Source organism: Rhincodon typus, chromosome 45 (assembly GCF_021869965.1).
Source record: "Rhincodon typus isolate 14 chromosome 45, sRhiTyp1.1, whole genome shotgun sequence".
NCBI lineage: Eukaryota > Metazoa > Chordata > Chondrichthyes > Orectolobiformes > Rhincodontidae > Rhincodon > Rhincodon typus.
Window position 1 is genome coordinate 9,799,879 of NC_063376.1, and position 12,803 is coordinate 9,812,681.

At 42.9% G+C, this 12,803-nt stretch overlaps 1 protein-coding gene across 1 annotated transcript in view; it reads left to right on the top strand.

Moving 5' to 3' along the window:
* LOC109920005 (chromodomain-helicase-DNA-binding protein 3-like) overlaps positions 1–12,803 on the top strand; it is a 77,581-nt gene that overhangs the window by 25,410 nt on the left and 39,368 nt on the right. The window contains exons 14-20 of the mRNA XM_048620068.1: positions 1,734–1,855; positions 3,951–4,124; positions 5,488–5,629; positions 9,664–9,795; positions 11,157–11,274; positions 11,413–11,537; positions 12,290–12,521. Of these exons, the coding sequence (XP_048476025.1) occupies positions 1,734–1,855; positions 3,951–4,124; positions 5,488–5,629; positions 9,664–9,795; positions 11,157–11,274; positions 11,413–11,537; positions 12,290–12,521 (1,045 nt within the window). The remainder of the gene's footprint in view (positions 1–1,733; positions 1,856–3,950; positions 4,125–5,487; positions 5,630–9,663; positions 9,796–11,156; positions 11,275–11,412; positions 11,538–12,289; positions 12,522–12,803) is intronic.

The following is a 12,803-nucleotide window of genomic DNA, read 5'->3' on the forward strand; positions in this document are numbered from 1 at the left end:
CAATTTAGTATGGCCAATCCACCTAACCTGCACATGTTTGGACTGTGGGAGGAAAATGCATCCAGAGGCAACCCACATAGATATTGGGAGAATGTACAGACTCCACACAGACAGTCGCCCAAGAGTGGAATCGAACTCACATCCCTCGTGCTGTGAGGCAGCAGTGCTGCTCGACAAGGTTACATATTTTGAGATTTGTACTCTTTAACAAAATTTGATTTTGGAAAATCCAACTTATGAACATGATCTCAAACTGGAATACAATTTTAAAGCCCTGACATATGAATCTTTCCTGTACTTATTAACAGTTCCTATATGTTGCCCTGCATTGTGTTCTGACTTTGCGTACATGTCGACTTGCAGATGCTCTCCAGAACAGAACCTGTTTGCAATCTGGGGACTACCTGTAACTCCCAAGCCTCCATCAGGATCACTTCTTGTTTCACTTAAGTTGGAAAGCTCAGTGTCTGTTGAAAGCAGTTTCCCTCCAACTTATGAACGTAACCAACTTCTCGTAGCAAGGCCCATTCTGGTAATGATTCCTTTCAGCATCCTCCAGTTCTCTTTCATACCTACAGATTTTTGTCTCCAATGAGAAAATGAGCATCTGTTACGTCCTGCATGGTGACTAGTAGAGGGCAATCTTCCTCTGCCATTCATATATCTGTCTATTCCTTCCTCGCTACTCTCTCTAAGCATTAAAAATTGGGAATGAACGGTATGCTGATGCCTGCATCCCTTGAAAGAATAAAAGGAGATGGTTTAAAAACTAACCATTGTACGAACCTCGCACTCTTCTGACAAATGTTAGTGAACCACTTTAGATTTTTGCAGTAATCCAGTAGTTTCGTGGGTTTTTTTTTCAGTTGTTTATTTTCAAATGTTTAGAAAAACATGGAATATGAATTCTCATGCTGTTACAGAGGAGCTTGAACTTGAATTCTCAGTTCTGCCTCCAAACCTCTGGATTGCGTTAGACTGCTAACGTAACCACTACATAACTCTGTGTGGGATGTGAGTGATGCTTTGAGGGTATATTTTATTGTTCATCCCTCGTTTCTAACTGAACGGCTTGGTGAATCACCTGAAAATCTGTAAGGGTCAGAAGGTGACTGATCACTAGAGTTTGTGTACTACCTGTCACAGTCAGTGTCCCCTGGTTGGTGTGTAGCTTTGTACAGAAGTCCGTCTTAGAACTGTATTCACTGTTGTGGGAGGTTGTGTACAACAGACTCCCATAAACAAGTTGTATTCTGATGACCAGACAGTCCAATCTAGTGACGTCAGCTGAGTGATCTGTATTGGCCAGATGGCTGGGGAGATACCTCCTGTCCTTTTTTGTCTGATTTTTTTTTTTTTTAAGAAGAAACTTTGAGGACAGCTGGGACCTTGGATTCACATCTCCTCTGAAAGGCGGCACTCTCCAGCAGTACACAGCTCCCTCCTTTCTGAGCGCCGGGTAATAAATGCTCGCCGGCCAATGAAGACATCATCCCGGGATTGAAATTTTTAAAAAATGCTGGGAGAATGGACTTGGATTAGTTGCTAGTCTCTGGAGTCAGAATTGAACCCACAACCTTCTGATTCAGGGGACCATGACCAAGTCAATGTTGGGGCTTGCCTGGTATAAGTTGCTTTCTGTGCCCCTTAGGGACATGTACTGAGCTCTGAGAGGATGCGAATGGAGGAAATATGGAAATCCTGATGACCATACTGACCTGATAATGATTCAGTTTTTCAGAGTGTTGAATGCTTACAAGATTGCTTGGAAGCTGTTGCTGACAGGAACACCACTGCAAAACAACCTAGAAGAACTCTTCCATTTGCTTAACTTTCTCACGCCTGACCGTTTCAAGTAAGTACCATTTTCACAACCTTGAGACCTTTCGAAGTATTTCAAAGGGAAACTTCATTGGTTATAAAGTGTAGTCCTATTGTAATCCTAGGAAAAGCTGCCACAAACAGCTATGTGATATTAACCAAATTCTATGTTAGTGATTTTTGTTTTGCAAAATTCCTGGCATCCTGAGTTCTGTTCCTTTCCATTTGGGTTTGTGTGGTGATGTCTGTTGAGGCTCCATTCTTTTTATTCATTTAAAAGAGAGAGAAATTGTAATACTTCCGGCCTATAAAGCTGTGTTTAAAATAAAATTGGTTGAAGTTAAACCTTCAAAAACAGAGGGCAGATGGGACGTTGCCTTTACTGTGACTCCATATTATCCTCTTGAGTCGGTATTGATGAGGTTTCACGCAGGAGGCTGCTAAATAAGATCAGGGCAAGGTACTGGCATGGATGGATTGGCTGCCTGGCTCCAGGCAGAGAATGGGGATGCAGGAGTCTTTTTCAGGATGGCAGCCAGTGACTAAAAGTTCCACAGGCACTACAGCTGTTCACATTATACGATAATGATCTGGACAGAAGAACTGAGGGCATTGTTGCTAAGTTTACAGATGATGCAAGATAGGTGGATGGACAGGTAGTTGAGGAAGTGGGGAGGCTGCAGAACTTGGACCGGCTAGGGAAGTGGACAGAATAAATGACAGATGGAATACAATGTGGGAGAGATTACTTTACGTACTTTAGGAAGAATAAGTAGGGAAAGGCTTTGGAAATTTGAAGCACAAAAGAACTTGGAAGGCCAAGTTCAGGATTCTCGTATGGTTGACATGCTGGTTCAGTTGGCAGTTAGGAAGACACATGCAGTGTTGGCATTCATTTTAAGGGGGCCAGAATGCAAGAGCAGATATGTACTACTAAGGCTCTCGTCAGACTGCATTTGGAATATTGTGTGCAGTTTTTGAGCTCCATTTCTAAGGAAGGATCTGTTGTCGTTGTGGAGTGGTTCAGGACTCTGGATCTGGAATGGGTGGAGCTTTAGAAAGATGAGAGGGGATCTCATTGAAATTAGCAGAATACTGAGAGGCTTGGATAGAGTGGACCTAGAGATGATTTTTTTGACTAGTAGAATAAACTAGGACCTGAGGGCATAGCCTCAGAGTGAAGGGAGAACTGAGATGAGGAACTTCTTCGGTCAGATATTGGTGAATCCATGCACCTTATTGCTGCAGAAGGCTTTACCGCCATTCTCTGCCTTCTGCCAGACAACCACTCTATCCATGCTAGTACCTTGCCCCGATCTTATTTAGCAGCCCACTGTGTGGCACCTTGTCATTGTATTTAAGACCAAGATAGAAAAATTCTTGATTGGTAAGGGTTGTGAGGAGACGGCAGGAGAATGGCATTGAGAAACAGACTATTTGTTGCGGTTTTCTAAAATAAAACCCTGTTGACTGTGGATGTTACTGCATACAATGGGAACATAATGCATGCTTCAAATAGTCTCTTTTCATTATATCAATTTATGGGGAAAATGTCGTCACTCAGCTAAAAGATGTGCAAAGTGTTTCTTCGGCCTAGTAATTTCCTTTAAATAGCTGAGTGCAGCACTCCCTCAGCACAGTGCTGGGTCTGCATCAGTCTAAATCTGCATCTCACACTTTTGGTACTTTGGACTTTTTGCCTGCAGTTGAGTGCTAGTCATTTGAAGTACTTTGTTTCAGGAGATTCTGGTTTAATTAAGCCCCACCCCCCACCCCCCAGTTAGCAACGCTGGTCTCTTGCGCAAAATGAGCATTCACCACCACCATCAGCACCGTCAGTTAAATGGGCCCTAAACACTGGAATTCCCTCCATAAACCCATCTCCTGCTCCCATAAGCTACACCTTGACTGCCACCACTTTGATCATGTTTTAAGTCACCTATCTTCATTTCACTAAATGAAACTTAGAAACTCAAAAAATAAGTTTGAAACTCTGAAGTCCTTTTGGGAAGCTTTGTGACTTAAGAGGCACTGTATTAATATTGTCATTGGTGCAACAGCCTGAACAGCCAGAGAAGATTCAATGGTTGAGTGACCACCCAAAGCCTGACTCTCACTTTCCTTTTCAGTAACCTAGAGGGCTTCCTTGAAGAGTTTGCTGACATCTCAAAAGAGGACCAGATCAAGAAGCTCCATGATCTCCTTGGTCCCCACATGCTTCGACGCCTTAAGACTGATGTTTTCAAGAACATGCCCTCCAAGACGGAACTGATTGTGCGTGTGGAGTTGAGTGCGATGCAGAAGTATGTAATCATTAGCTAGGCCTATTTCCCCCCCCTGAGTAGTGATATCCTTCACCTTTGGGTCAAGATGCTTACTGGTGGGTGGGGAGGAGAGCATTCTGGAGTGTGAAACTCATTCAACTCGTCCAATCCCTTCCAATGCAGGGACTGCATTTAGTCCCTCATGGACTCCCTTACCACACAATGTGGTATTTCTATTAGCAATGTGAAGTAGCTTGCCTTTGCATTGATGCTAAACTTGTGCCATAAGTGCATCCTGAATCTGGAAGTATGCCCCTCCTGAAGCTGGACTGGAGGCTTCCTTGAGGAGGTGAATTCACTCCACTTGGCTTTCCAGTCAGGTTTGGGCCTTCATGTTCAGTTTTTAGTGCAGCGTCAGACATTGCAGTTTCAACTTCATTTCAACACTAGGCTTGTGAAGTGTGAATGCATATTCAAGGAGATAATTTGGCCCATTGGATCTGTTGTGATGCTGTCTTGAAAATAACTCCTCACTTATTTTCCGCTCTCAGCCTGGGAAATGTTGCTCTTTCAAGCATTTGAAAGTTACTATTAAATCTGTTTCCACTGCCCTTTATAGCAGCTGGCTCCATTTTGTTTTTCCTTTTGTTGTTTTGTAAGTGCTTTTTGTTTTTGCCAAGTATTTTAAATTGATATCCTCCAGGCATCAGCCTTCCTGCCTGTGGAAATCATTTCTACTTTATGTTATCAGAAATCTTCATAATTTTGAACATCTCTTTTAGATCTTCCTTTACTGCTGTGTAGAAGATAGCACTATCTTCTCCATTCTGTCCACATTAACTGAAGTCTGTCTTCCCAGACCCTCTAACTTGTTCTAAACAAGCAATGGCTTTGATGTCACTCAAGTCTTGGATGTGGCCGAATATTGATCCAGCTGTTTTGTTTTTGTTTGTTGGCATTAACAGAGGGGGTCCTGTGATACCGTGGTAGTGGCCCTGGCTCTGGACCAGGAGGCTGGGTTCAAGCCCCACCTGCACCAGAGATGTGTAATAAAATCTCTGAACAGGTTGATTAGTGATCAGTCAGAGTCAGTTAGATATTTCCTAGTGAAATCTGTTTCACTAGTTTGTGATAGAGTGAGGAGCAGTTTTCTAATTCTTAGCTTTGGTGAGGCACTGTGGCTTTCGTACTCATCCTCTCACTCCTGTACTGCACCACTCCGAAATAATTGTATCCTAGTTCCCTGTTTGGTGAAACCTCTACTCAGCATCTTGAAAAGCAACGTACTCCAGTTCCTTTTAGCTGCTGGATGTTTTAAAATTCTCCTGGGGAAAGGGGTGGCAAGGTAATGGGGAGTAGGAAGAAGTGATGTCTTATCTGTAACCTATATACTATTTTTCAGAAAGTACTATAAATTTATTCTGACAAGAAACTTTGATGCACTGAACTCCAAAGGTGGTGGAAATCAGGTGTCATTGCTGAATATTATGATGGATCTGAAGAAATGTTGTAACCATCCTTATCTCTTCCCAGTGGCTGCCATGGTAGGTGATCATTCTAGTATGTTTATGTCTCAGTCTTGTCTTGGTGGCCCTCATTCCACTGCTTAGGATCTTAAGGATTACAGCCAATAATGAGAGGCTTATATTTTTGGGAGTAAACCATCCTATGGTGCAAAGCAGTTGTCACATTTTTAGCTGAGGCTCTTTTAAAAGCAGTGAGTGGGATGAATATTAATGGAATGCTATCTTTTAATACCAGAGACATTGAACATAGCTGAAGCATAACAGCATCCTTACTTTTATATAGGGCCTTGGTACCAGATGATTGGAGGGTGGCAAACGTCATTCCCTTCTTCAAGAAAGGGAGTAGGGATAATCCTGGGAATTAGTCTTACTCCTGTGGTGGGCAAATTATTGGAGAGGATTCTGAGAGATATTATTTATGATTATTTGGAAAAGCACAGTTTGAATAGAAATAGTCAGCATGGCTTTGTGAGGGACAGGTCATGCCTCACAAGCCTAATTGAATTCTTGAGGATGTGACAAAACACATTGAAGGCAGAGCAGTAAATGTGGTGTATATGGATCTTAGCAAGGCATTTGATAAGGTTTCCCATGATAGGCTCATTAAGAACGTAAGGAGGCATGGGATTCGGGGAAATTTGGCTGTCTGGATACAGAATTGGCTGTCCAATAGAAGACAGGGTGGTAGTAGATGGAAAGTATTCAGCCTGGAACTCTGTAACCAGTGGTGTTTTGCAGGGATCTGTTCTGGGACCTCTGCTCTTTGTGATCTTTATAAATGACTTGGATGAGGAAGTGGAAGGGTGGGTGAGTAAGTTTGCTGATGACACGAAGGTTGGTGGAGTTGTGGATAGCGTGGAGGGCTGTTGTAGGTTGCAACGGGACATTGACAAGATGCAGAGCTGGGCAAAGAAGTGGCAGATGGAATTCAACCCAGAAAAGTGTGAAGCGATTCATTTTGGAAGGTCGAATTTGAATGCAGTATACAGGGTTAATGGCAGGATTCTCGGCAGTGTGGAGGAACAGAGGGATCTTGGGGTTCACGTCCATAGATCCCTCAAAGTTGCTACCTAAGTTGATAGGGTGGTTAAGAAGGCATATGGTGTGTTGGCTTTCATTGGCAGGGGAATTGAGTTTAAGAGCTGTGAGGTTATGCTGCAGCTCTATAAAACCCAGGTTAGACCACACTTGGAATATTGTGTTCAGTTCTGGCCGCCTCATTATAGGAAGGAAGTGGAAGCTTTAGAGCGGGTGCAGAGAAGATTTACCAGGATGCTGCATGGACTGGAGGACCAGTCTTATGAGGAAAGGTTGAGGGAGCTAGGGCTCTTTTCATTGGGGTGAAGAAGGATGAGAGGAGACTTGATAGAGGTGTACAAGATGGAGAGGCATAGATAGAGTGGATAGCAAGAGACTTTCCCAGGACAGAAATGACTATTCTGAGGGGGCATAATTTTAAGGTGATTGGAGGAAGGCATAGGGGAGATGTCAGAGATAGGTTCTTTACACAGAGTGGTGGGCATATGGAATGCGCTGCTGGCAGTGGTAGTGATACTGTAGAGACTTTTAAGTGACTCTTGGATAGGCACATGGATGATAGTATAATGTAGGGTATGCAGGGTAGTTTGATTTTAGTAGCATAATAGGTTGGCGCAACATCGTGGGCCGAAGGGCCTCTACTGTTCTATGTTCTTGGTAAAACGGCATCTTGAATACTTTGTGCAGTTTTGAACTCCTTATTTAAGGAACAACAAATTGCCCCCATGTAATTACAGAGGAGGATTACCAGATTGATACTGGAATAAGCAGGCTGTTTTATGAGGAAAGATTGGACACCATGGCAAAGTTATTATGGTGCAAAATGACGCCATTTGGACTATTGTACCTGCACCAATTCTCTCTTATCTAGTGCTAGTCTCCTGTTTGTTCTCTGTATTCCTTGCACCATTTAATATCCAAAAAGACCATCCAATGCCCTGTCTTGAATGCCTCCATTGAACCTCCCACCCCACTCTTCCAGGTTGTGCATTTCATACCTTAACAAGTCACTGTATGGGGGAGGGGAGTTGGCAGGGAGACTGTTTCCTCACATTAACCTTGCTTTGTTTGCGCATCACTTTAAATCTGTGCCCTCTCATTCCTTTTACAAGAGGAAATGGCTTCTTCATATCCACTCTGTCCAGCTCATGTGATTTTGGAAATCTCAATGAGATTGCCTCTGCCTCTGAATCTTTTTTTTTTCAGGAAGAACAGCTCCAACTTCTTCAATCTAGCTTCATAGCTGAAGTTTCTCCTTACCTGGAGTGATTTCTAGTAAATCAGTTCTGCGCACTCTCCAAAGTATTCACATCTTTCTACGTTGTGGTGCCCACAACTGTACACAGCATTCCAGCTGAGGCCTGACAAGTGTCTTTTGTACAAGTTCAACATTGCATCCTTGCTCTTTAGAGTTGTACCCTTTCACTTTGTGTTGTCTTTGTCCTTTTGACCAAAATTCATCACCTCTCACTTCCCCAAATTGAATCTCATCTGCCTATTCACCTATTCCTGCAACATGTTAATGTCTCACGCTGGGTTTATTTCCACTTGAGCCTGAGTAAGAAATGCCTTTATTGAAGTGTATAAGATCCTGAATTGTGGCATTGAGTTAATGTGGTAAAGGATGTTTCCTTTTCTGGATCAGTTCAAAACTAGTGGGCACGGTTTCAAAATTAAGGGTCATCCTTTCAAGACTGTGATGAAGGTAATTTTGTTTGAAGGCTGTGGGACTTTGAAATTCTGTGCCTCCAGGAGATGGTGGATGTGTCGTTGTTGTCTTAGAAGCGCTTGAGGTTGGTACAAAGGCAAAGTTACTGTAGTCCTAGAGAGCCACAGGGCTGCGCTTTCATTGGAGAAAAATGATTGGTAGTGGCTTAACCTGAGTGTCACCACACCTCGGGTGAAGGGAAAGTTTGAGAAGGAGGGACCTTCGTGGTCACCTCCACTAATATGGGAATTGAACCCATGCTGTTGGTAGAGGTAGATAGATTCACTTTAGATAAGGGGATCAAAGTTTTTGAGGGTAAATGGGAATGTAGAATTCAAAACACAAATAGATTAGCAATGATTTTATTCAAAGGGCTCAATGGCCTACCTGTGCTATTATTTCCTATAAATCCCTCTGTCTCAACAGTTTTTTGGGTCAGAGTTCTAGAGTTCTGCTTTGCTTTGTGACGTCACCCCTCAACAGCCTGGCTCAAAGTCTAAAGGTCTGCCCCTTGTTCTAGATGCTGTCCCCTTCCCCACCTCAGTTGTTCATAGCTTTTCTCTATTAAATGTATGGAGTCATTTTTGTTCTCTTAAACATTTTGAGTAGATCACCCCTTAATTTTCTGTTCTCAATGGAACATAGTTCAGGTTGCATCACTGTGTTGAATCCTTGCCTTGTCTACTCCTCGCCATTGTCTTTCCTGAGCTGTGTTTTCTATAGAAGTGAACGTTGACACATCTGTAGTACTGTGAATAATCCTGAATTGTCACTAATGAGTAGGGCAGATGGACCGGAGCATTGATGAACGTGGACTGACAGAGGGAGAATGTACAGGCCTAGGATTGGGTCAGGAGTGTAGACGGTTGGTATCCAAATCTGGTGCATTGTCATTGGGAAGTTGATACAATATAGCCACAACAGGAAAAGTAGAAGTTTGGTGCAGCGTTACGTGAGGAGTAGAATTTCAAATAGCAGTGCAGAATACCTCAATAGCAAGCTTATAATGACCAGATGATTATGATGATTTCAGTGGTGGTAGGTAGAGGGGAACAGTCTCGGTTGTGGTACCCTCTCCACTCTCGCCCAGGCCCTTGGGCGAGATATCAGAATACATGCCATTTGGGAGCAGGGTGGTGGGAGAAAGGCGAAGAGAAAATCTATGGTGCCTGGGAGCCTTTTTACTGAAAGGGTAAAGAAAGATAATAAGGTATGGTGAGCATTCACAATTCAGCTAATTTTGCTGCTGCTGTTGTATTTCGGTATTGATACGATTAGAGATCTGTTTTGTCTCCCTCGGCTGCAGGAATCTGCAAAGTTACCAAATGGCGCATATGAAGGCAGTGGGCTGATCAAGTCATCGGGGAAGTTAACACTCCTCCAGAAGATGCTGAAGAAGCTGAAAGCCCAAGGCCACAGGGTGCTGATATTTTCTCAGGTACAGCAACCTTCAAGCTTGGGATGCTCAGATTTTTTTCAGATGACTTGTACCATCAGCGCTAACTTTTCATACTAATAAAGTCAAACCTTCCAAGTTGTTCCTCCAGTTCTACTGGCATGTGGGTAATAGTTAATTTCTGTGTTTCTGCTAAGCTATTCAGTTTCCAGCTATGCAGTGCAACACCACATCAATGAAAGATGGGGTGGGATAATCTTGTTCAGAATATGACTTGTTGGACATGATTGAGGTCTGTCTTGACTTTATCCGACTTTGATGCATGTCGCTGCTATCTGTCTTGGAGCTTAGTACACCACCTTGCAGTGCTGGGCTGTTCAGAGTCGGAATTAAATCGGCAAATTGGGATGGATGGGGGAGGTGATGGATGAGTGAAAAATCTTAATTGCAGAATTGATCAGGTCAACATTTCTAGTGGGACAATAACATGATAAAAATTATGATTTGGCTGGAAATGATTGAAAAAAGATCTTCCTAGAGTTTGATAATTAAGCTAATAACATGTCAGAAGAAAATCCTGCTGCTTAACATGTAAGGCCTGGCTAGAGTAGCATGCTGGAAGTCCAGCCCCACTATTCCTAGAGCTGCCACAACAGTTAATTTTATAAAAGTAGTCAAAGTCTCTAATTTACCTGACAGAGACACTCTGAGCAGATAACACAGACCTGTACTTGACGAGTTTCTGTACTAAATGAGAATTATTTATTACAAATAAATAGGTGCTAACCATAATTAAACAGTTTGGACTGCTGACATAAAGCTCTAATTGTGAAAACTTTAGTGCCCTCTTAAAAACCCCCTTATGCATATAGCAGACAAAAAAAAATTAGCATTTGATGGAGGAGCAAAACATACTGGGAAAACAATTGAATTGTGCCAGTCTTCAGGGTTCAAAGGAGTTCCTTTTTGTTTCAAGACACTCGTTTTTCTCTCCTTTAGAATCAAAAATACAGGAGATAACCATTCACAATCTTTGTATGTCACTGACCTTGCCTAGAATGGATGGGCTGAATGGCCTTGATCAGAACCAGAATGACTGACACACTGAAGGGACACATCTTGCACCTGCCACACATCATTAGCTACATGCAACACTCCACACAATGTGTCTTGGCATGCATAAATGCCACATGTATATGCCACAGGATCCTATACTTTGCCACACAAACATTATGCACGCAACATGGAATGTACTGTGTTAATACTACATTAGGCAGTGAATTAACTCATGGCATCCTGATATTTGCATTGATCATATTCTTTCAAGCTTTTTTAAACTGGACTTTGTTCTGGAAGTTTTCACATTATCTGTACCACCAACCTTACATGCTGACTTTCCTTAGATGACTAAAATGTTGGACTTATTGGAAGACTTCATGGACTATGAAGGCTACAAGTATGAAAGGATTGATGGGAGTGTCACTGGTGCAATGAGGCAGGAAGCTATTGACAGATTCAATGGTGAGTCTAGCAGAGACAACCTTTTGAAGATTTTCAAGGCTTCTTTTTCCAAGTCCAGTGAACTTTTTTTTTCCTCTTCCCCCTTTCTCCCTGTATTCCTTCTTCTCTCGATAATGCTAATCATTTGTTTTTTCTCAGCTCCAGGAGCTCTACAGTTTTGCTTTCTGTTGTCGACTAGGGCTGGGGGGCTTGGAATTAACTTGGCCACAGCCGACACGGTTATCATCTTTGATTCGGACTGGAACCCCCACAATGACATCCAGGTGAGGGGCAAGAATAGTATCCATGGTGGGATGCGGGGTTGAGGGCAGGTGGCGGGTGGCTGTTGCAAGCAAATCAATCTAGGCATGTAGTCTAGTTTCACTTTTCTATTGTGCCATGGGGCAGTAGGAGAGAGCTGGGCAAATCAATCCTGTGCTGAGATATTGGGCACTCAAAAGTAGCCTCTATGGACACTGAACCTGTCACTTCATTCCACACAGTATCCTTGTGTTCGATGTTTGAATATAAAAGATTAGTGAGTGGTTGCAATTGAGTTATCTAGGTGTTTAGATATGTTGATAGGGTCTTCTTGAATAGGAGGAGTCCAGACCAAGGGGACAAAACATCAATATTTGAGCCAATCCATTCAGGGATGTTGTTAGAAGCACTTGGTAACACAAAAGGAAGCAGAAACCTGAACTCGTCCCCCCTGTAAAAACAAGTTGTGGATTTGAGTGTGTTAATTGAAAATTTCAAGACATTGGATAAGAGTGTCAATTTGAGGAGCCAAACAAGTAAGTGAGGTAAAATTGCATCCAATCTAATTGAATGATAGCTGGTGCAGTGGGCTGAATGCCACCGCCATCCCCCCACCCAATTCGTAGACTGGTGTTTTGAGCATATTTTATTTAGTTATGTGTTGATGCTCCTCATTCACATTCCCCTGCCTCTTCATTTTCCCTCTTCCACCACCGCCCCACACACACACACCCCACCCCCACCCCCACTCCCAATTTCTGTATTCTTACTTCAGGCCTTTAGCAGAGCCCACCGCATCGGTCAGGCAAACAAAGTGATGATCTACCGCTTTGTCACTCGGGCCTCTGTCGAGGAACGAATCACACAAGTGGCTAAACGTAAAATGATGCTGACTCACCTGGTGGTTCGCCCTGGCCTGGGCTCCAAGACTGGTAGCATGACCAAACAGGAGTTGGACGATATCCTCAAGTTCGGTACAGAAGAACTGTTCAAAGGAGATATTGAAGGTAAGCAGATCGAAGAGGAAATCTAACCTTAAGCATAGCAGTGGAGTTAATTGGTCAGTGGAGAAGGAAGAAGCTGAACTGATATGCTCATTATCTCCTCTTGTGAGGAGAGTGGTTGAGATAAGGTGCTAATGTATTTAATGTTGAAGTTGGATAAACGTAAAGGAGAAAGGAACAAAAGGATATGTTGATGACATGAAGAGATGTGGAAGATATCTTGTGCTGTAGGATTCAATGCAATGGCAACTGGAAAACCAAGAAATGGCAAGGACTAGGGTGAGG